Below are 24,589 nucleotides of genomic sequence, written 5' to 3'. Positions count from 1 at the left end.
GCAAGTTCCGTGGGTAACCTTTGGCAGCCGATTGGCGCACTGGAAAATGTTTGTGTATATTATTATTATTTTTAACCCTTTAAACAACCCCCCCCCCCCCCCTCATAGTGGGAGGACACCCGCGCCCTGCAGTGGGCCGGTAATGGGTTGATATGATGATGATGATAAAGTATCAGGCCTATTCAGCGACTTCAATTATATCGATGGGTTTGTTGTATAAATATTTTAAATGTCGACAGTTTGTAAATTAAGTTATCTACGAATGAAAATAAGTGGAATAATACAAAAAAACCGGGGTCGTTTTAGTAGTCTCGGAAGTGTTCGCTTACTCTGTGGCCGGATAAATGAAGGTCTTGACCTCCGTGCTGCCGAACAGGTTGGCGGCTCGGCAGGTGTACTCGCCGACGTCGGCCCACCGCAGGGACGATATTACCAGGTCGCCCGAACGGAGCACCTGGGGACGAATAATATAGTATACTAGCGGACCCCAGCGCCATCTGTCGGGCTAATTTGTGAATCTAAACCATCCAGGGTGCCACCCAAACGTATACCAAAAAATTCATTCATATCGGTCAAGCCATCTAGGAGGAGTTCGGTGACATACACACGCACACAAGAAATATATATATAAAGATTTAGTATATTCGACAGTTATGTTAACAGTACGGTACGCTACCATTCTACCATCGCACTGCAAGGCACCTAACAACTAGTGGTAGGTAGAGTCACTACAACCATACGTACTTGACGTTTCAAAAGTGCTTATAAAGTAGGCCTACTTTATAAATAAATAAATAAATATACTACGACAATACACACATCGCCATCTAGCCCCAAAGTATGCGTAGCTTGTGTTATGGGTACTGAGATGACTGATGAATATTTTTGTGTTTAATATACATAAATAAATAGCAATATACATATAAACACCCAGACACTGAAAAACATTCATGCTCATCACACAAACATTATCCAGTAGTGGGAATCGAACCCACGGCCTTGGACTCAGAATGCTTGGTCGCTGCGAACTGCGCCAATCGGCCGACGAAATAAATAAATTTTGAAAACACCAACGCCTTAAGTTGATGGATGCATGGCACTTTGCAGGATACGTTCTTTGCCTGTTGATTCTATAAAAAAAAAAGTAATCGTTCCATACCTTCATCCTGGGATCGTCGTTGACGTCCTGTCCATCGCTGGTCTGCCAGGACACGCTGGGCCGCGGGTGCCCGCGCGCGCGGCAAGGCACCACGACGTCGCTGCCGATGGTGTCCACGAACATCTTGTAGGAGACCAGGATGCGTGGAGCCAGCGGCACCAGTTTGGACCGCTCGGAGCTTTCCGTGCTGCCATCTGTGGACGAATAGCGAATGTTTTTCTCTGCATGTAATAATTGACGGATAAAAATTCCATGATTCCATCGTATTCCATATGATGCACTACGAGGGAAAGATTTGTACCTCTGTTTAGAAGAGATCCCGCAGGTATACTCTATTTTCCCGGGACTTATCCTATCCGATTACAAAAGGGTAACTATTTTCCAAAATTTCATGAAGACTAGTGAAGTCTTTATTTATTCTTATCTAAGTATTTATTATCTAGTAAAGTTAATATTATCAGGTTTAATTTGAAATATTTATTGTGATGCATTTGTGGATATTAAGTTTTTGTATTAGTATTTAGTAACTACGGCCGATTGGCGCAGTTTGCAGCGAACCTGTTTTCTGAGCCCAAGGCCGTGGGTTCGATTCCCACTACTGGAAAATGTTTGTGTGATGAGCATCAATGTTTTTCAGTGTCTGGCTGTTTATATGTATTTTCTAAGTATTTATGTGTATAATTCATAAAAATATTCATCAGGCATCTTAGTACCCATAACACCAAGCTACGCTTACTTTGGGGCTAGATGGCGATGTGTGTATTGTCGTAGTATATTTATTTATTTATTTATTAACTTGTTTGTATGTATTTGACATTCGAACCACCTGCAGTTTTGTTCTCCTCTTTTTTTCCTTATTCTAAGGTGGCCTGGCAAAGATTGCTACTAAGCAATAAGGCCGCCTTTTGTATCCGGTTTCTATTCTTATGTTTCTGTTTTCTTGTTTAAATCTTTAGCTTTATGTGGTGTACAAATAAAGAGTGCGTAGAGGGTACGTTGCCGAAGATCTGTTTGGTGAGGAGTACGAAGATTGAACAAATTATAAATTACACCATACAGATTCTGCTGCTTTTCGCGGAGTATAGCGAATTAAGCTTAATTTTCATAATATCCTATGTCCATTTCCACGATGGAAGCTACATGTGTGCCAAATATCATCACTAAAGACAATTTCATACTCATATGTTTTTATATCGATAATTTTTTTTTTTATTTGTTTTTTTTTATATTACTATATTTTTATTAAAATATGCTGCCCGCGGCTATGTTCGCGTTTTTCCGGGATACTTCGAGCATTGTTTGTTTTCCTTGATAGTAAAGTTAACACGACTTAACAAGTTTTTGGCGTAGGTCAAGTAAACAAGGTTATTTGTCACTATAATAGAAAAGTTTCTGTGTTAGGAGAAGTAGGGCAAATATCGCGCAAGTCCCATAACTACGCGCCTTGGTTATGTTTTATGCGCCTGTACGGGGCGACTTGTTTACTTCCTTATGTGCACATTTGCGATGATAATTTACGTAGGCGTTTTATAAAACAAAGTTTTCGCTGTTTGTACGCCTAGATCTTTTAAACTACTCAATAGATTCTAATTTACTTTTCAGAAATTGTTTAACTGATTCAAGGGAAACGTTTACTTGTAGTAAACGTAAGTTACACGAGAGAAAAGCAAAGAAATTTAAAGATTTCTAACGTGATATCCTATCGTAGCAAACATATTTTTTGTGCGCTCTACAAATTTGGCTAAACCTTATGACATGGACAATGTATTACGGAGTTGTATTGTTGTACATTGGTATCCACATTGCAACCGTGCGAAGCCGGGACGTGTTGCTATTCTACAGACTAGCAAATACTACTGAGTGGATATAACTGAAATTTGGATTGGAGATACCTTTAATAAATAAACGTTGCCTACTTTTTAGGATATAATATCTTTATTTGCAAAATACAGTAAACATAGTTTTAAAAGCTTTTACATATTAAAACAATACACATATCGCCATCTAGCCCCAAAGTAAGCGTAACTTGTGTCATGGGCACTAAGATCACTGAGGATTTTTTATCAATAATATACATAAATAATAAGTATATAATAATAAAAATATAGATAAACACCCAGACACTGAAAAACATTCATGTTCATCACACAAACATTTCCCCAGTTGTGGGAATCCAACTCTTTCTCAGTCTTTGACTCAGAAAGCAAGGTCGCTGCCAACTGTCCATAACTAACTACGAAAGGTATAGTAAGGGAACTCACCGGTGCGGTAGACCAGGGTGGAGGCACGGGCACTGTGCACGCCCGCCACTGCGAGGCAAGTGTAGTGCGCGGGCTCTTCCGTACGTGACACCAGAAGGGTCGAAGAGATCCGCGCCACCGACGACGGGTTGGTGGGTATCACCTCACTGGACTCTTTGTCGTACTGGAAATAGACAGGTGGGTTCAAAACAAAGTGAAGTCGTTTACACCATTGGTTGCTTGCATGCAGTGGTGTTATTTAAGATTCAGCGCCGGTAGAGTGGCCGCCCCATTATTTAACGAAATAAAGAAATAATAAAATTAGCAAATACTGCATTTAAAGCGGTGATATTCCAGTGGGTAGGACTTTGACTTCACTTTCGAGGGCCCGAGTTCAAATCCCCGCACGCACCTCTAACCTTTTTAAACATACGTTTTAGGCAATTAACTTATCGCGAAAAAACCTGCATGCATTAAAGTTCTCTACAATGTTCTCAAAGGTGCGTGAATTCCACCAATCCACAATGGGCAAGCGTGGTGGACTACGGCCTTAACCCCTTCTCGTTGGGAGTAAACCCGTGCCCTGTATGGGCCGGTAATGTGTTGGGTGCAACACCATTTCTCCAATATTAGAAGTGCTTCGTCCGTTGTCCTATTCGCATTTATACAACCCCTATTTCCCCACTAGTGTTATAAATGCTATAGCGTGGAAAAATTCAAATTCAAACCAAAAAATAAAATTCAAATATTCTATATTCATAAAGGCCAATCACAGGCACTTATGTAGCGTTCATACATATATTTTAACATTTAACTCTTCGTTTGCCAACTTAAACGTAAAGCTACGAGGGTTCCAAACGCGCCCTGGTCTAAGAAGAGCCCACAACAAACTTAGCCGGGCAAGAAAAGAGGTTATATACGGGAACGATTAAATTTTCCAGTTTAAAAAGTACATTTACTCTAGCTTCTGCTTGCGCCGCCCCTCGCAACTTGCCATCCCGGGAAATGGCCCTGTTGGACCTAGAGTAAATACGCCCATGTCTGCACAGTTCGAATAGGCAGGAGACAAAAATTATATCCCCAAATTATACCCCTTTATACGTGTCCTAAATTAGCGTGTCCACTTGTCAAAGCAACTGAGAATAGTCCCAAGGTTACCCCCGTTTATTGTGCGTTTATTATTTCCACTTGGGCGTCAATGCTAAGAAAGTTGGGAGAAGATAAAGTTTTATCCTTTCCTCAGGGAGAATTCTATGTCGTGTCGTGCTGGAATATATGGTTATGTAGCGTTACGACTGTCAAATTGTAAACGGTGCATTTGCTAGTATTTTGTTTGTGTACTCTTTGAACAACAAAAGTAGGTCCATATATTCATCAAAGGAATTTCTATAGAACCACTTATTGAGAAAAAAAACGCTAGCAGTGAGGGTTTTGGCTTATACCTGTGTGAGAGGCCCGGGTTTGACTCCACGTCGGGTTAAATTGGAAATTTATAAATCTGACATTTCCCTGTTTTGGTCTGCTGGGAGGCCTCGGCTGTGGCTAGTTACTGTTTTATCGATAACGCCGACGGTTGGGTTTGACATAAATGCCTACAAGGTTAGCCCACTGCCATTTTAGACTGCATCGCCGCTATCATCAGTTGAGATTGCAGTAACAAGGGCTTACCTATGGTAAAACAATTATCTTTCGCCTTCTTTCTAAGTTTGTAGAAAAAACGTTGAAAGTTTTATTATAATGCATTCCCTATTTAAATAAAGTGTATTTAAATATCTCAAAAAAATTATTTCTACATAATTGAAGAAATGGATATGATAAACATAATTAAATTGGGAGTACTAATAGACTCATTATTGGACAACCAAGTTTCACTCCACATTAAAATTTTAGCCTTTTGTACAATTATCAATTTAATCACCGGAATGAGCCCGCAGACTTTGACAAATAAAAGTGTACACTGTCAAACCGTATAGCTAACTTCATGGTGTCGGTTTTTGATGACGGTGTGCGCGCGCATCGTAAAAATTTACTTTCATCATTTTTCCATAACGCGCCAAAAGAAGTATAACTTCATGCAACTTTGTCAGGTGGGACTGCTGGATACGGTTTGCACGCTAGTTTGTTTGGTTTTTGAAATGCCCTACCTCATACACCGGCGCGTCGTTCTTGAACCAATGCACGGAGGGTGCTGGCTCAGCCACCGCTTCGCAGGTCAGCTCCAGGGTGGTGCCAGGTCGGTGCGCTATGCTGGCTGCGGGTCCTCGGATCAGCTTTATGAACGGCTTTGTCCTCCTCGTTGGCACTGCTGGAAGGAGACAAATAGTTGCGGTATCGCGATAGTTTCCAGGGGGAAGGAGTTGTATGATAATTGATTTCAAGTATTATTCCTAAATATAATTCCAATAAGAAAATAAGTACATAATAATAATTACAAACTAACGTTAATATTTATAAAAAATATAAGCCGTCTAACTGTTGACTTATGGGCATGGTACCCAAAATGCTGGCGCTATTGCCCCTTTGAATTGCCAGACTTAGCCGTTGTGCTAAATAAGCGTCAGCTCTTGTCGTCAAGACCAATTTTTGGGACACGATGTTAAAAAAATTTGGGGGAAGGTAAATTGGTTTGATGCTCTATTTTTTATTCTAAGCTTCCGAAAATCAGAATTAAAATATCCCTAGTATTTCCTCACTCTAAAGTCAAAGCTAAACAAAAAAAAAATTAAGTAAAGCAAATTTGAAACGCCAAGTTTAGTCTGTCTATTTGTAGTGACTCTACCATCGGTTTGTAGGGTAGATTCTAATAAGAAGATAAAACACATAAAACTAAACATCATCTAAAGATCGGAGACTGTTTCCAAGAAACCTCCTAACTAAGAAATTGATCATTTGTACAGCAACCAGGTTATAAAAGCACATATAACTCCGAGGAGTTAGAGGTGCGTGCAAGCTATCGAATTCGGCTTCTCCGATAGTCTAGTCTAGTCTAGTCTAGATAGTCTTACTCAGTAGGCTTCTAGGCTCTACCAGCGCTTGCTTGCATCTCACTTATGCATTGGTATGTCCAAAATTACCAACTGAATTATGTTGTAAAAGCGTATACTCAACCTCACAATGGGTTTCTGAACCTTTCGCAGACGAACTGGGAATTATCGGGCCGTGCTCCAAAAATAGGAGTAAGATACTAAAAAGTTGCATTTTAAAATTGGAATCAGAAGTGGGATAGCAAGAAGTAGTATTTCACCGTCTCTCTTTTGGAATCAGAAGTTAAATTTCAAGCAGTTGCGTCTCACACCATTGGGATCAGAAGTAGGACATCAAGAAGTAGTATTTAACCATAGTAATCAGAAGGGTATATCAAGAAGTTGCATCTCACCATTGGAATCAAAAGTGGATATCAAGAGGTATCTAATGGAATCAGATAAATTTTTTGAAGTGATAACTGACGGACTAAGACGATGGACCTGCTGGTAAGTGGATAACCAGCAATAATAACCAAGGCAACACTAAGCAGTTTTATAAGCTTTCCTTCGCAGTGCAGGCTATCGGTTTGTGGAATGCTCTCCCAACGAACATACGACAGGCAAAATCGCTTGATGTTTAAAAATGCAGTTAAATCTTATTATCTTGCGCAATAAGACGACTGGTTTTTATTTCTTTCCATCTATTCATTAATATAATTATATCATAATATATATTAGTTTATTATTTTTATATATATTTTATTTTATGTTTTTATTTGTGTACATTTTGTTTACGTATTCGTGTGTAGTTATTTGAATGTAGGTTTATAATAATTTCACACCACCTATTTGTTATCGCTCTTGTTGTCCTGATCCTAATTTACTTTTAAGCGATAAGGCCGCCTTTTGTATTCTACTCTTCTTTGTGTTTCTCTCTATTCGTCCTTTATTTTCCTAACTGTGTAGTGGTGTACAAATAAAGAGTTTAAATAAAATAAATAAATAAATAGGGCATGCCTGTATTCACACCGGAAACCACGCCCAATGTTGCTTTGCGGCAGAAGTATGGCTGCAGTTAGGGTTTCAGACGGTAGGGAATTGGCGGGATTCTGCCGAATTTTTGTATGTCCTCCCGACTCCCGACAAAGCCAATAATCTCCCGAAAAAACAAGTTCGATAATTTTAAATTCATATTTTCGTTTAACGAAACTTGCAAACAACACACAAAAATAAATTACAGCAAATACTTATGGCAAGAACAAAAACAATAAACGTGCTCATTCGGTTCTTATCTTATGTGTCACAAATACCGACTATGTTTTTTTTTCTTATATCTACAGTGCAATGCAAAAATGTGTTTGTTTACTTAATATATTATGTATAATTAATGTTATTAACTTATTTTTTTATTTCTCCCGACCAAAGCCCTGAAATCCCGAAAAATCGGTTGTTTGCACTTAAACCCACCATTCACCTTGGCTCTGGCGTCGCGTACTCGGGTCTTCACTCCACAGGTTGAAATATAAAACAAACTTCTTTTTTTTGCACTGACTTTATTTGATTATTGAACTTGAACTGAAGAGGCGACCCAATGACCATATAAAATGCACTGGGACAAACGATAGCGCGAGCTTATTAATTAATAACGTTCACCAACGCCATCTAGGGAAAGCTTTGTAGAACTGTGGTATTAAACATCGGTTATTGAGCCCGATAACAGGAAGAGTCGAACTGGCAACCCTGGCTGCAGTACTTCCCCGGACGAGCTGTGTCACAAAATGCTCTTATATTAAGAAATTGCGTCTTACCATTGGTATCAATGTGGTTGTCTATATCCAACAACTTCATATGCCTGCTGACGACGGCCGCCCTTCCGCCCACCACCGCCGCTGCGGCCAGTATCAGAACCAAACAGTACATCGCTGTCGATGCCACTCCACTGGTCACACGTACTTGCTAGACTTTGTACGGGTTGAGATTCTTGTAACCGGTATCCTGGAACAAAGGAATTGTGTTAAGTAAGTTATAGTTTCTACAAGTTAGACCTTGACTGCAATCTAACGTGCAGTCTAAGGTGGTAGCGGGCTAACCTGTTAGGGAGTAAGGTAGTCATACCCCTAATAGGTGTCTACGTGATATCGCACCGGAACACTAAATCGCTTAGCAGCACGTCTTTGTCGGTAGGGTGGTAACTAGCCACGACCAAAGCCTGCCAGACCAGATCAGAGTAAATTCAGAAATTATAAATTCGATTCGGGGGGCGAGTTCGAATCCCAGCGCGCACCGCTAATTTTTAGTCTCTAAGTTACGTGCGCTTGAAATAATTAAAATATCACGGTGAAGGGAAACATCGTGAGGAAACCTGCATGCCTGAGAGTTCTCCATAATGTTCTCAAAGGTGTGTGGAGTCCACCACTGAATTCAGACACGATAACTTTACGATGTAGATTTCTTCATCGCTACAAAAGAAGTATAACTTCAATAATGTAAATGAAGTGTTTTTCACTTAGGTCTTCTTATACTTCGGAGAACAGGTTAAACGGTCGGTGCCGGATTTTGTCGCTAACATGTGATTGCTATAGTTTATGTCCGCAAAGTCGCATTGGTGCAGCGTTGTGGGATCAAGATGTAAATCCCATACTCCCATCAGCACAGCTAGCATGGACAGGAGAAAATATCCACGGAAAAGGATAAAAATATATCTTCTCGCACAGCTTTATCAACTCTCAAGCACTGGCGTGGAAGTAATATCCAAATAATATATGATTAACTAGCTTTTGCCCGCGGCTTCGCTCACGTTAAGTAAAATTTTTGATGTGGTAAATTTTAACTACAAGGGCTTAAAAAAATGTGTTGCTGCTAATAGAAAAATATACGTACGTTAATTACTTAAAAAATCAGAAACTCTCATATAATTTTTCATCCCCTATATCCGCCTTTTGAGTTGGAATTTTTAAAATATGTGAAAAACTTATTTCTTTATTTTCAATCGAAAACGTAAAATCAAAGTTTCATGGAATTTACTTGAAAAATGAATTGATAAATGAAGGATTTTATACAAACTTTTATTCCCCATTTTACCCACTTAGGGTTGGAATTTTCAAAAATCCTTTCTTAGCGGATTCCTACATTGTAATAACTATCTGTGTGCAAAATTTTAGCCCGATCCGTCAAGTATTTAGAGCTGTACGTTGATAGATCAGTCAGTCAGTCAGTCAGTCAGTCACCTTTACCTTTTATATATATAAAGATAATAAACGGGGGTTGACTTCGCTTATTCCATGTTTACACACGTTCACAAGGTATATAATGAACGTGTAGACACGTTCATTATATACCTTGTCAGGGGATATAATTTTCGTCCCTTGCCCGTACTAGCCCTGCAGACAGTAGGACTGTAGGAACTAAAGCTAGCTTGCTTTTTTTTTAATTCCCTCGTGATAATAAACTTACGATAAACCCGTACCCCTAATTGGTTTTAACGCGAATCGCTTAGGGGGACGTCTTCGTCGGTAGGGTGCTATTCGGTAACTAGCCTTGACTAAAGTCTTCTATCAGACTCGATTGGCGCTTAAACATAAAAACTAGCCTTGATAAATAATACCATATTAAATTATAAAGTAGATTTTTTTTTTTATAAAAACCCAAGATTGCAGAGCCCTCTGGTTGTTTATTAATAATTAATATGATAATTTCACAACAGTAATAATAACCCTACAAAGTTTTTCTAAAATGGAAGGAAAGTTTTTTTCTATTATTAACAATAGGGTAAAGGGACGCTTCACTGTAAGACAGCGCTGGCATTGCATCATCTTTTTTTACGTTTACGTTGATGTAGAGCGTAAATACGTAAGGCGTTATAACGAGTTATTTAATAAAAATAACCATTTAAATCGTTATTGCACTGTTAAAAAAATGATTGAAATTAAAAATAACAAATACAAACACAAAAGCAATCAATCTATTCAAAAATAAAAGATTAAAAAAATAACTAGTTAGTTACCTTTAAAATCAACCGCGAAGGTTTTATTTCACGCGCGAAAACCTCCTTACAAACGTACACTAAGCAGTAAAATTTTTAAAAAAATATAACAAAATATCACTGTCTGTACTAAACGGCCACAATTTTTAATTGCAATACAAACGACGAAATTATTATTAACACAGTCTTTAAATTTCTAAACGTTGATAGAGGAAAAAAAATATAAGATCGTTCTAAATTTTAAAATCGATCGCACGTTTTAATTTAGGCGCTCTCACAGGAGCATTGGTAGGGACTAAATGAGCGGCAACTACCGCGGCATATATATAGGCGTTCGGACTTCTTGAATTCCAAATTGAAAAATGCACGCACCGAACGCTATTACGACACGGGGACGATACGTTATGTCGTATTGTATTATCATAAGTCTACACTGTATTTCTTTTTTATCTGTCTTTTACAGTAAACTAAACAATCTTTCTGATACTTTTTAGTGTGCAGTTTGATTAAAAAATAGGAATAAAATTGTGTTAATGTTGTTACTTAAATAAATAAATTTCGAAACAAAAAGTTTTTTTTTGTACGTGTACGAGTCTTTTTATAAAATATTATTATGCATGCATAAGTTATGAAAATATTGTTTCCAATAGAGACAATTAAGAGAAAATGCAAAAACTAATCGTTATCATAAGCATGCATTCTCTAATCAATTTTTTTTTATGATATGAAAAGTACTAAAATGTTGCGTAAGAAATATTTAAAAGTAGAATCTAGGTTTGTTTTCTGTTGCTTTACTCCTTCGATAGATGGCGTTAGTTGTTCATTTGTTAATGCATTTTTAGCTACGTATGCAAAAATAGGTGTGCTAAAAGTTTGACCTATTTGTGAACCTCTTTTTTGCGTTACATTGTAAGCAGGTTATATTAGATAAGTTTTTTGAAGCGGGCGCTGAAATTATGTTTTTCTTACCACATAACACGTTTACTGAAACCTATTTGGTGTATTTCAATAATGAACGGGTGTAAGCTTCTCCTATTCCATTTTCCCGTGATTTAGCAGGTGGACACGTTAATAATATCCCCTTTCAGGGTATATAATCGGGGGATATAATTTTGGTCCCATCTGTGCTAGCCCTGCTGTAGGAATAGCTTGCGCTTTGTACGTCAATGATAACTATAAAAAATCTGCGGCATAGTTTACTGTGTACATTATACACTGATGGTTATCAAGATATGGTTAACAAGTTATCGAGAAAAAAAAAAAAATGACCCGGCTAAGTTTGTTGTGGGTTCTTCATAGACCAGGGCGCGTTTGGAACCCTCGTAGCTTTAGGTTTAAGTTGGCGAACGAAGTTATCACCATCCCCTTACAATTATGTAAACATATATGTATGTACGCTTCATACGTGCCTGTGATAGGCCTACGTGAATAAAGAATTTTTGAATTTCGTTTTTTTTTTTTCGTATGAAGTTTTTTTTTCATATTTTTAATTGGCTGATCGAGCATGTGGCTCACCGTATGGTAAGTGGAAAATAATGGCACATAAACAGAGCGACAGTTCTCAGGGTCACAAGGAACACGGCCTGTAACTTGCCGCATCAACCAGTGGTGTAAGTTTTAAACCTCATCTGCCTGCAATTACACCGGCATCCACGCCCTTCAGACCGGAACACAGCATCTCTGTCTCGGTATCGAGCTCTGTCACAAAAAGCTCTGCCTACTACTTCTATTTAGACATTGAACACGAATTTTCAATTAATGTTTCTATTGGATAGAAGCAGGCGTTACTTTGCGGAAATCCATGATATATTATCAAAATTAAGCTTAATTTGCTATACTCCGCGAAAAGCAGGAGAATCTGTGTGGTGTAATTTATAATTTCTTCAATCCTTATACTCCACACCAAACAGATCTTCGGCAATATACCCTCTACGCACGTTTCGCTCCGAAACCGGAGCATCCTCAGGAGATGTTGACTTTACAATGAATGATTGTTAAGTCAACATCTCCTGACTATCTCATCTAACAATGAATTACCAACCGGAATCAACAATTACCCCGGAATTACCAACAAAGACGTGCTGCCAAACGATTTAGGGTTCCTGTACGGTTTCGCGTGGATACAAATTAGGGTTTTGTATAAATAACTGCCTCTACTTATACCCCGTCCCCAACGTCGAGCTTAGGCGGAGACGTCCGAAGCATGTCCTTGACGACCCTGACGATCAAATAACTACTGACAATGTGTCCCAACACACACACAGCCAACACAGCGTCTTCGCCGGCGAAGACGAATGCCCCAATTTCGGACCGTCATCTGGACGTGGACCCTTATCATGGTCTTCGGACAATATATAGGCCAAAAGTCCACCAACAGTCACATTAACGTAGAACCGAGCTCCGAGGAGGCCCCTCGGGTCGACGTCCCCCCTTCCTCCCCGATGTCGTCGAGCCCCGGGGCTCTTCAATTCAATTCTTATGATTTTTCATGGCATTAAAGTAGAACATTGACTTCTGGCATTTAGAAATTTGGAAGCAGCTTGTCATATTAAGTACCTGTTCAAGTAAATACATATTTTTTCTGCTACATAAACGAGTACAATTATTGATTAAATAGATACCGCCGCCGCACCGCGCTGTTAACATTCGATATAAGCTCCTTTTAAACCATTTTTTTTTTTTAAATAATTTTTTTACCAATGAATATCAGGACTTTAGACAGATTAACAGATTCACGGTAGTAAGACTGTTGTATGGATCGCTGTATTAGCATGGATCAGGCACTGCGTCACTGCCGCATCGTGTATACAGGCTCTTATGCTTCAGAGAGCAAGGAGAAACGAGAACAATTATTGATTAAATAGATACCGCAACGCGCTGTTAACATTCAATATAAGCTCTTTTTAAACCAATTTTTTTTTAAATTATTTTTACCAATGAATATTAGAACTTTGTACAGATTAACTAGTTCACTGTAGTAAGACTATTCTATGGATCGCCGTAGTAGTATCGATCAGGCACGGCGTCACTGCCGCATCGTGTATACAGGCCGTTATGCTTCAGAGCTTGAAATATAAAAGCTGCGTTCGGAGAGGATGCGACCCGATGTCGTCGAGCCCTGGGGCTCTTCCCATGACGAGCTTTCGCGCTCGCCCCACTCCCCCGGTGACGCCGTAGCAAACCCTCAGGTGGTTATCGGCAAGTGTCCTTCCGAAAAATGAAAAAAAAAAATGGATGCGACCAACGACTGCGTGTTTAAACTTGTACATTCATTATTGTGATATCCTGAGGGAGTCCTGAAGATTTTAAGTTTCCACGCAATAGTAAAACTGGTAGCTCTCATATCTATGAACGATAAGATAAGAGCGATATCAGTTCGATTTCCGTTTTGGATTTTTTTTTCCTCTACAAGTAACAAGTCAGGTAAGTGATGATGCAGTCTAATATGGTATTGGGTTAACCTGTTAGGGGTATGGCAGATATATCAGACCCCTAATCGGTCTTATATGGAAACGTTAAATCTTGCCGGTAGAGCCGATAGGGTTTTATATGTAAAACAAATTCGGTTCTTCACCAAACAGACTTCGGCGATGTACCCTCTACGCTCGTTTCGGTCCGAAACCGGAGCATCCTCAGGAGATGTTGACTTAACAATAATTAATTGTGTGGAGTATAAGGATTGAATAAATTATAACTTACACCATACAGATTCCCCTGCTGTTCGCGAAGTATAGCAATTTAAGCTCAATTTTCATAATATATTATGGATTTTCGCAAAGTAATGCCTGCTTCTATCCAATACATAAAAATTTGCATATTGGTTTGCATTTAGACGCGAGCTTTGCTAGTTATATTTATCTTTATGTTGTTTTACTCTTTCTTTTACAATTCATTCATTCATTCAATTGTTATCGGTCACAACTTGAATGGCAATGATAAAGTAGGCTTCAATACTATTATTTTCATTTATTCCATAGTGAAAAGGCAAAGGTATATCACCGTGCAGCCATCCATGTCTTCAGTGTTAATGCTATTATGATAACCCCTGTTTTCAGTTTTTTTGTTAACAGTCAGTGAGCTAACGAAAGTAACATATTAAAAGTAATGAATATAATTTATAGAAATATCGTGAAAACTGTATGAAAATATAAAAGAAAAGCTAAAGAATTAGTGTGGCCATTCAAAGGGGTAATGCTGCCAGCATCTTAGGCACTATGCCTCTCTGTGGTGGTCTCGAAGAAGTTTTCGATTTTATTTATTTTAATTTAAGAACAGGTTATTTTTGTTTATTTTCTTAAATCTTGAATATGTATTTTTTATAAACTTTTAGTAGTGTTTTTTATTTTTCTTTTATAATTTCACTGTTGAAAATTAAAAAAAAAGTATAAAAATATCATAATAATAATATATGTAAAATCCGCCACATAAATGTTGGATATTTACCCACTTTATAAAATTACTGTAACACTTGGCTTTTGGTTAAAAAAATAAGAAAAAACTGTTTTCAAATTTTTGAGTTTGATTATTATAACCAAAAAAAATTATTTGGGCTTTCGGTAAAAGATGAGGCAGTAAAGCTGAAATTTCGGGATAGTTACGGGATAAACGTTTGCATAAAAAAAAAATTTAAGTTCATCATCTTAGCGATAAAACTGCTCGCATGTCGACCACACAGCATCTAGTAACAATGTTAAGGGCCCACAAAAGCGAGGGCCGATCTGAAATAAGCACAATTTATTATTTTTCGTGTCTTCTTTATCTTCTCCAGACCTTCAGCAGATGGCATGCTGGTAAGTGAAAAACCGTCGCATATAAACAGAGCAACACTTCGCAGGGCATGCTAGCAACACGTCCAGCAACGTGCCGCTCTGTGTCCAGCGGCGTGCACTTCATACATGCACAAAAGCACTGCATACCCTAAAATTGATACATATCTCGTATAGCGATTTTCCTGCCGTATGCATACCCTGGTAAGAAACCAAGTGCACGCAACTGCCTGTGTGCATCAACCAGAGTAATAGGTGTTAAGTAAATTTCGGAGAGTGTGCTAAGGAGCTATTAGATTTGGTTAAACCATCTCCATTCTACCATCGAACCGCGAGGCACCGAAAGAATCTGCACCGTTACTTTGTTGAAAAAATAAACAACGTACGCGTTTTGCTTCTTCCTTTCTGATCCGCACCGCAAAGGCCTGGAATGCCCTCCCATCTTCCGTCTTCCCCGATACCTATAATCTGGGTACCTTCAAATCAAGAGTGAATAGGCATCTTCTAGGCAAGCGCTCCATCTTAGACTGCATCATCACAGACCAGCAGTTGAGATTGCAGTCAAGAGTTAACGTTTAGTGGAATAAAGATAAATATAAAAAAACCTCTTAATCTGCGGTTTGCCAAAGCTACGTCTTGTGAGTGACTCCCGTGTGAGTTCACTATTCGTGGAGCTATAGTCCCATTAATTTCCACTTCAGCTTCACAGTTCTTTAGCTACGAGTATGTCGGTAGCTCTGGTTCTTTTACTTATTTGTTTTTTCTCAACTTCTCTCTCTCTCTCTCCGTCGTGTTCCTCATTGCTGAGGGTCGTGTCCCCTTCCAATTACAAACTTTTGGACGATTTTGTGCCATTTGACTGTGCAGTATGCACTTTGGTGTCGGGAGCAGTGCGGATTTGATCCGACCAACGAATCGGGCTACGTCCTCGAGGTCTCTTTCCTTCCACTTTACCAGTGACCACTATATTTTCAAGATTGTGTCCATCTCCTCAGGCAATGTGACCGAAGTACTCGAGAATCCTCTTAAGTCAGGTGGTTGATAGCCTTCTTGTAATTTTAAGCTGTCTCAATATCGATGCGTTGGTCCTGTGTGCCGTCCACGGGATTCGCAGCATTCTCCTCCAGCACCACATCTCGGAAGCGTCTGTACGTTGTCTATCTGGTCTTTAATGGTCCATGTCTCAGCTGTATACGTTAATATAGGAAAAATAAGTGCGCGGACTAGACGCACTTTTGCAATTTTTGTAGTTTTTTTAGTTTGTTTTCTCAACTTATCCCCGATTTAATCAAGTAGAGATACTGAGAGCAAATTTCTCTACATCGTCCTTTGAGTGACTCAGTGTTTTCGTATTAGACCCATAGGTATGAAGTGGGAGAGATCACTGGTATGCCCAGCGGTACCTCTTTATTGAAAACGATGACAAGGCCCAGGCGGGCCCTTAAAAGGAATTCGCGCCGATTGATTGGTTGGCAACGACGCTCGATTAGTTGTCAACGGTCAAGCGCAATACCAATTGGTAATTTATCAGCGTTGCATCGCTTTACTCCTTTTGCACTTCCGAGTGCGATTGCTAACTGAACATATTGTTAGGGTACGTTTACACTAGACTCCTCTACCTGCAACCACATTCAGATCTACACAAAGTTTGGGCAGCATTAAACACATATTATAACCTCTATAGTAAAAAATAATTATTTAAATCGGTTATAATTTGTCGGAGTTACGGTGTAAAATCGTCAAACACTTTCATTCCCTCTTCCAAAGGAACCGAGCTTAATATCGGGATAAAAAGTATCATATATTACTTCTAACACTTCCAAGAATATGTGTACAAAGTTTCGTGAGGATCGGTTAAGTAATTTTTAACAAACTTACATTGACATTTATAATATAAGTAGGGATAGGGATAGGGATTAGGCTTAACACGAGTGGTTTGACACCTGGTGGCATTTTATAGGACGTTTTCCTTCTATATCCTGCGAAATGTTGCCCTGCTTGCGATGGTTTCCAACTCCACTTGGTCCACCAATCCTAACTATAAAATAGTGTTTGTCAGTTACGATACTGTATTATCAGCATGTAAGTCGGCTTAACCTCATTTTGCAAGCATAACCCTTAGTCAGAGTGTAGCGTTCAAATGACCGTCTTTGTCGGTGTATCAGCATTCAAAACAATCGACAAAGGAAAAAAAGATTGGTTGTTCATGTTTTTTTGATGTATAATAAAACTATTCATAATTATTAAATAAAAGAATCGTCAGCCGGTTCAGAAAAAAACGTTGAAAGGCTGTTGGTTGTCAAAAATAAAACAACAAGGAAATAACGGAAACTTCGATCAATATGATTTATAATAATAATAATAACGTTTAATTTAGATAAAAATCCATAGCTACAACAATAAGAATCATCTTATTTACTATATTCTAAACTAAAATTGGTCAAACCTATAAATAATAAAAAATTAGGAATCTCCTCCCGTGTGTACCAACCCAGTGCTCTCTTATTGGATTATTTCCTGATCCTGTGAAATTCGTGCCACAACATACAGAATACAGTCATTATTATATGCAGTCCAAAAACAATGAACACGCCCCGCGCGCGGAAAGTTACTAGCTCACAAACTTTCTCCTATTTCCCCATTTTATGGTAAACGTTTAGAGCATTAGAGGTAAAATAATTACCGGCAGCTACTGGTATGAAGTGGCTGACCGTCTGTTCGAGAAACATTACTAAAGTGGAGTGGTTTTTGACGATGATTCCTATCATCAAACCCAAAAGTGGGCTGGTAATCCCACTACAGGGCACGGGTCTCCTGCCACAATGAGAAGGGCTTAAGGCCGTTGAAAATACTTTTACCAATAAGTCAAACCAACCCATTACCGGCCCAGACACGGACAACGGATCTCCTCCCACAATGAAAGGGGTTAGTCCACAATGCTGGCCCAATGCGGATTGGTGGACTTCACAAACCTTTGAGAACATTATGGAGAACTCTCAGGCATGCAGGTTTCCTCACGATGTTTTCCTTCACCGTCGAAGCCAGTGCTATTTTTATTCCTCAAAAAACGGACATAACTAAGAAAAGTTAAAGGTGCGGATTCGAACTCGGTTCCCGTAAGTGAAGTCGAAGTCCTACCCTCTGTTCTATCACAGCTCCCTACGTAACTATTACTATAATTATATTAAAAAATAACCCCATAAACATCGCGTATATTGTCAATAATATACACTGTGTGCGGGCAGCCAAAGGAATAGCCGAAAGAAATCATAAAAAAAATGAATTGCCACGAATATATTAACATCGCCAAAGAAAAAGGAATTCACGAAGAATTAATGGACGTTGAATACGTTCTAGAAGCGTACGAAGGCATTATCATAAACATTGTAATAGATACAGGTCAAACCGCAAGATGCGCAGGCGCTGGAAACCAAACATTTGCAAAGGTAAATAAACTTCGCAATTTGTTATTACTCTTTTAATTTAAATTGGAATAAGGAATCGAGGCAGACGTCAGATTTTCTGTTAGATATAATGTATGTTTTTTAGCTCTAAATTCATAGCTAATTAATTAATTGATTGTGAGATGGTGATAACAAAAAAAATACCCGGCTTAGTACGCGGCGTTGTCCACCACGCTGGCCCAGTGTGGTTTGGTGGACTTCATACACTCTTGAGATCTTTATGTAGAACGCTCATGCAGTGCAGGTTTCGTCACGATGTTTTCCTTCATCGTTGAAGTGATATTTTAATTGCTAAAAACGCACATAACTTAGAAAAGTTAGAGGTGCGTGCCGGGATTCGAACTCGCCCCCTCGAAAGTGAACTCGAAGTCCTACCCACTGGGCTATCACCGCTGCTAAAAGCTCAACTACTTCTAAAGAGAGTCATTAAGAGATAAATTTAAAGAAGTTAAAATAATGACGGTTAAAATTTAACTAGATATGCCCTGCGGCTTTGCCCGCGTAAATTTCGAATGCAGCGTACTGCTACATCGTCTACACCATAGTCATACATGAGATTTTTGACAAACATTTTTTTATCATTCGTAATAAATATATATTTTTTATAAAAAGTATCACAAGTAAAAAAAAAACAGTATTATTATTCGCCAATAGATGTCAGGAAATCATATTTTTCAGTTTAAATTGGGACTACCCAAACGCCACCTTTTTGTTATTTTTCTAAAATGTCATTTGTCATTTTCTAAAAATGAATCCTAGCTAGATCGATTTATCGCCCCCGAAACCCCCTGTATATTAAATTTCATGAAAATCATTGGAGATTCCAATTATATATATACAAGAATTGCTCGTTTAAAGATATAAGATTTGTGTCCATATTATAAAATTTAAAAAGCAAATATACTGTAACAAGTATATATATATTAGAAGCAAGAATAAACTCGTTGTGCAGTTTACTATAATACATTAAATTGTTAATTCATTCAAGGGCAATTGTATATTATAATATACCAAATTATTTAATTAAATCTTTGAGATGTCTCTCAATAAGTTCAAAGCGTAAGTTAGTAAAGTAAGTATATAAAACGTAAGTTTACAGAAGAATCCTATTATTATGTTAAGGATGACTTAATGATAAAAAGCTTGGGTGCAAATTGCGCTTATATATATATAGCTTAATATGAATTTACTGTGAGATGGTGATAACAAAAAAATACCCGGTTAAGTTTGTTGGGGGCTCTTCTTAGACCAGGGCGCGTTTGGAACCCTCGTAGCTTCAGGTTTAAGTTGGCGAACGACGTTATCACAATCCCCTTAAAATATGTAAGCATGTATGTATGAACGCTTCATAAGTGCCTGTGATAGGCCTACGTGAATAAAGAAATTTTTAATTTAAATTGCCATATCATTAAATAAGTATTTCACAGCAATAAAAAGCTTTATTTGCATCGGGGGTAGGAAAGAGTAACGGGAACTGAAGCCAAATGTAGGTATAACTTTAGGTTTAATATTTCCTCACACTGTCCCAGATAAATAATACAATCGCATCGTCATATCACTCATATGCATTATAATATCCAGTGACGTGTTACCGCTACTAGAGACACCTTATTTATATGTTCGCTTCAAACACCTAGTGATTCTTCTATTTACCTTTATTAACCTATAAATAAGAAGCGGTAATAGCCCAGTAGGTAGGGGGGGCGAGATTGAATCTCGGTTTGCACCTCTAACTTTTCTAAGTTATGAGCGTTTCAAGCAATTAACTTACCTCTCGCTTCGACGGTGAAGGAAAACATCGTGAGGAAACCTGCATGCCTGAGAGTTCTACATAATGTTCTCAAAGAGGGTGCCATAAAATGGAGTAATAAAAAATTTTAGGATAGGCAGTGCTTTTGTGCTTGTATGAAGTGCACGCCTGAGGCGAAGTTGTTAAGCCTCTTGTAACTACACCGTCAACGACGCCATTGAGACCGTAACACATGGCTAAGTCTGCTTTGCGGCAGAAATGAGCATGGCGGTAGTAGTGTTCCGGACGAGCTCTATCACAAAAAGCTCTACTACTACAATTTCGTCCTTTCCTATTTCTAACGATTACTAACCATAAAACTTCCCACTACTTTCCATGGGAGAATTCCCATCCTTTTTATTTAAGCTGCGTGCAAAACTTGTAATTGGCTATACTGCTTTATTTCCACGTTTATCTCTTAATTTCGTAGCTGTAAGATTTCTTGCCAATAAAAAATAAAAAAATCCGCCATTTCATTTAATATTCACTAGTTCATTTTATATTCTATTTAAAATTCATTAATATCACTTTCACATTTTATAAATATTTTCATTTATTAAATAGAATAATTGAGAGTAGAAAATTGAAGGTTACATCAGCACATGACCATATAACCTTGTCATTGAATATTATAGAATGTCGCAATCGTCAGCAAATTTATTAATAATTTATTTATTACAAAATTAATAAACTAATAATATTTAGAGATTTAAAAAAACTTTGCTATTTAAGCGTGGAGTATATGACATATAATTACGACTTATCCAAATTATTATTTTTAAATAGCGGAAACTACACAGACGTCTGACGTACTTTTGTCAGAAAAAAAATCCGATTTACACCCTAGTCGCGCCTAAAAAAGTTTTAATTCCAAAAAAAATATTGATCTCGCTTTACCAATTCACATCTCACCGATATTATTTAAAACAGTTTGGAGAATTCCTCAAGGCTCTGGGCACACGAGGATAAGGAAAAAAAAATGCAAAATGCGGCCTGAATCGATTTCAAAATGTCATTGAATTTCAGATAATCGTATATTAATCGATTCAGCCATTCAGATTTTCACACTCTAGAAATCGATTTATCGGAACTTGTTTGAATAAAACAATATTGAATTGGGTTGCTGACCTTTGTACCCAGCTGTGCGACGCAAAAAAAGGAAATATGTCCATCACTTTATAAATTTACGTTAAAAAAGTGTGTGTACTTATGTACACGCGTTAGAAGTTATACTTACAAGATAAAAATATTTTCAAAAATGTTATCTTTCGTCTTTCTAGTGTGATAGAAAAAACGACACTTACAATAGAAAAAAGTTAATTTTAATACGTTGAAAGTTTTATTATATTATCTAGTTAAATAAAGTTTAATTAAATATTACAAAAAATATTTCCACTCACTGACGTAGGTCGGTGCACACAATTAAAGAAATGGACATAATAAACATACTTAAATTTGGAATACTAATAGTCTCGTTAAAGGACAACCAAGTTTAACTCAACATTAAAATTTGAGATTTTTGCACAATTGCATCAATTAAATCACCGGAATGCGCTAACTGTCATAACTTATAATGATTTAGTATCAAGTAATCATAATATTGACATTTTTAACAAAAGGATAAATATTTTTAAAAATCAAATTATTAAGCACTATTCCACATAATCTTTAGGGAAATAATATATATATTATTATTTAAGTGTTTCTTTTTTGTTTCAACTTTAATTTTATCTTTACTTTCTGTTTAATTTAATTCCAAGTTTTGTACACATACTTTGGGTTGTAGCTTAGAACAAAACTTGTTATTACTTATATTTAGATCTACTTTTAGTTATTACCTGTTTTGTGTACCTAATAACAATAAACAATAAACAATAACTTCAGGGTGTCGATTTTTAGTGACGGTGTGCGCGCGCGTCGTAAAAATTACCTGTTTTTTCCCTAACGCGCCAAAAGAAGTATAACTTCAAAAAGTACTATAATGTGGTATTTGTTATCACTACTCACATGTATGTTATCGACGCATCAAAAGTGCTATGTGCTTATTTGAATTCAAATTCAAATTCAAATCTTTATTTGCGTGATTGCAGGTTAACAAATTTGCTCTTATAATAAAACATGACAAGTGCACTTTATACATGCACAAAAGCCTAACCTAAAATTCATATACAAGTCGCGTATGAGGTGGATTTCGGCCATTTATGCAATTTTCAAAATTATGCATAATCTGTGGTCGGTATAGGTCGGGATAGGAATTAAAATTGATAGGAACCCAGATCAAAAAGGAAGGTCATACAAAAAGGCGGGCAAAATAGAGGTACTGAAGAGTACTGACAGAAGTGTCAAGGGAAGTTTGAAGAAGTTATCTCTTTGTAGTTAATTAACAGTGTGCTACAAGTTCGGATAGATTTTATAATGTGTTTTGTTGTAATTAGAGATACTAAAACAAACGTTTTATGATATGAATATGGGGTTTCTTTTACGTGTAGCAGTCGTACGTAAAAACTATGAACGTTGAAAAAGTAGATGTTTCGCTCAGTTTTTCCCATGTTGTTTGTTTGCTTGTTAATAATAGGTTTAACCATCATATACATAATGAAAATTAAAATGTCTAATTGCCGTTTTCACTAAATATGGGAATCGCCTTAATAGAATTCCTAGTGATTTAAGTGATTCCTATAGAAAAAAATACGTTTTACGCACCCTTATGTGATGTCTCACGAAGTTAGGCGTCTTCCAAAGTTACTACACCGATTCAGCGGATCGTAAACTCGTAAACTGACACTTGACAGATTAAAAAATATAAATTTGATTTTTTTTAATAACCTTAAATCCATACGACAAATTAATAATACGATAATACAACCACACCTTGTGGCAAGAACCATAGACAAGTTAGGTTGTATGAGTTGCCTTGTGAAAATTGATTGATGGACGGTAAATTGATGCTTAGGAATCTTCTTTGATTAGGCGTTACTTTGGCAATAAAGGATTTTATTATTATTATTATTATTATCTATCATTTATTATTTTTCTTTTTTTTTTTTTAATTATTAACAATGCTTAAGAATAAATTAAAAAACACTTAAAAATTTATAAAAAAAAAAAACTTCCACCCTCCGCTTGCGGGGCTTTTGAGTGCCCAAGCAACCGGTGGACAGGGCTCCAGAGTGAGAAACCTCCTCACAATACGCGCCGTTTCAAGGACTACTGCCTTCTGTATCCGACCCTTGATCCAACAACCAAGCGAAAGCTTCTTGAGATGTTCTCTTCTTCTTGTCCGTCGTAAGTGAAAACGGGCATAAGTTTTGTCTAACCTAAATTCAACAAAGGTCAAGTGACCAAAAACAAAATTCTCTCTACATAAATAGTTTTGCTTAAAATTCATTGTTTCTTATTATTCAATTTTTAAAATATGCTTATATATTCGGGCAGCCTAGAGTGAATTTCGGCAGTGTCCTTTCAGCACTTCAAAAGTTCCAGGCTCTAACGGGTACATACCACGATAATATTTTTGGATTTGTCGATATTTCGACCCAGTTACTGTTCGACACACTACACTGACAACGTCACTTTTAAATTGAGAAGCTGTACGATGTTTTCTTGGTTTGCATAATTCTACCCCTGGGTTCCACACACTTGCTAATTTACAACCGTCCTCACGATTGAAGTTTTTGTGCTTCCGAATTTAAAAGTTACGTTGTCAGTGTAGTATGTTGATCAGTTCGTGAAATACCGAAAAAAAGAACACGAAAGCGGGTAGTCAGACTCTGCCCGTGACATCTCGTACCTACACAGTCCCGTCGTGACCACGATCCATCCGACTGGATCGGAATATCGACAAATCCAAAAATATTATCGTGGTATGTACCCGTTGAACTATATTTAAGAAATGTTGATTTACCACGAAAATATTAGTTGAAAATCCCCGGCTCTAATTTAAAAGCAGACACATGTACAATTGCGAAAAGTAAAGTAAAACAATTCAAATTCGATTCAATCTGATTTCCGGTTACTGGCCGCCATCTGTGCACCCCCAAAGCGAGTTTTAATGTCTCGATAACGTTTTTGTTCCTTTATCGATCAAGGAAGTTTAGATAATATTTTTGTGTATCTGGTTTGTTCGGTAATTTTATATTCCTAGTCTTTAGAAAATTTGGACCGGACCACTTAGGTATGACCCCATAAGAAGAGAGAGAAAGAGAAGGACAAAACTGTTAATTTTT

At 37.5% G+C, this 24,589-nt stretch overlaps 1 protein-coding gene across 4 annotated transcripts in view; it reads right to left on the bottom strand.

Moving 5' to 3' along the window:
* Nucleotides 1–24,589, bottom strand: part of LOC120634877 (neural/ectodermal development factor IMP-L2-like) — a 99,024-nt gene that overhangs the window by 1,966 nt on the left and 72,469 nt on the right. For 2 of the 4 annotated variants that reach the window (XM_039905721.1, XM_039905723.1), the window contains exons 2-6: nt 8,171–8,357; nt 5,544–5,704; nt 3,421–3,583; nt 1,160–1,353; nt 330–454 (exon numbers count right to left, since the gene is read on the bottom strand). In XM_039905721.1, the coding sequence (XP_039761655.1) occupies nt 330–454; nt 1,160–1,353; nt 3,421–3,583; nt 5,544–5,704; nt 8,171–8,282 (755 nt within the window). In that variant the 5' untranslated portion in view covers nt 8,283–8,357. Of the gene's footprint in view, nt 1–329; nt 455–1,159; nt 1,354–3,420; nt 3,584–5,543; nt 5,705–8,170; nt 8,358–10,365; nt 10,623–24,589 lie in introns of those variants that run through there. The other 2 variants (XM_039905722.1, XM_039905724.1) reach the window with 2 other exon arrangements.

The sequence above is a fragment of the Pararge aegeria genome, chromosome 25 (assembly GCF_905163445.1).
Source record: "Pararge aegeria chromosome 25, ilParAegt1.1, whole genome shotgun sequence".
Lineage (NCBI taxonomy): Eukaryota > Metazoa > Arthropoda > Insecta > Lepidoptera > Nymphalidae > Pararge > Pararge aegeria.
Note: the sequence above shows the minus strand (reverse complement) of the source record. Positions and strands in the feature narration are given on the sequence as shown.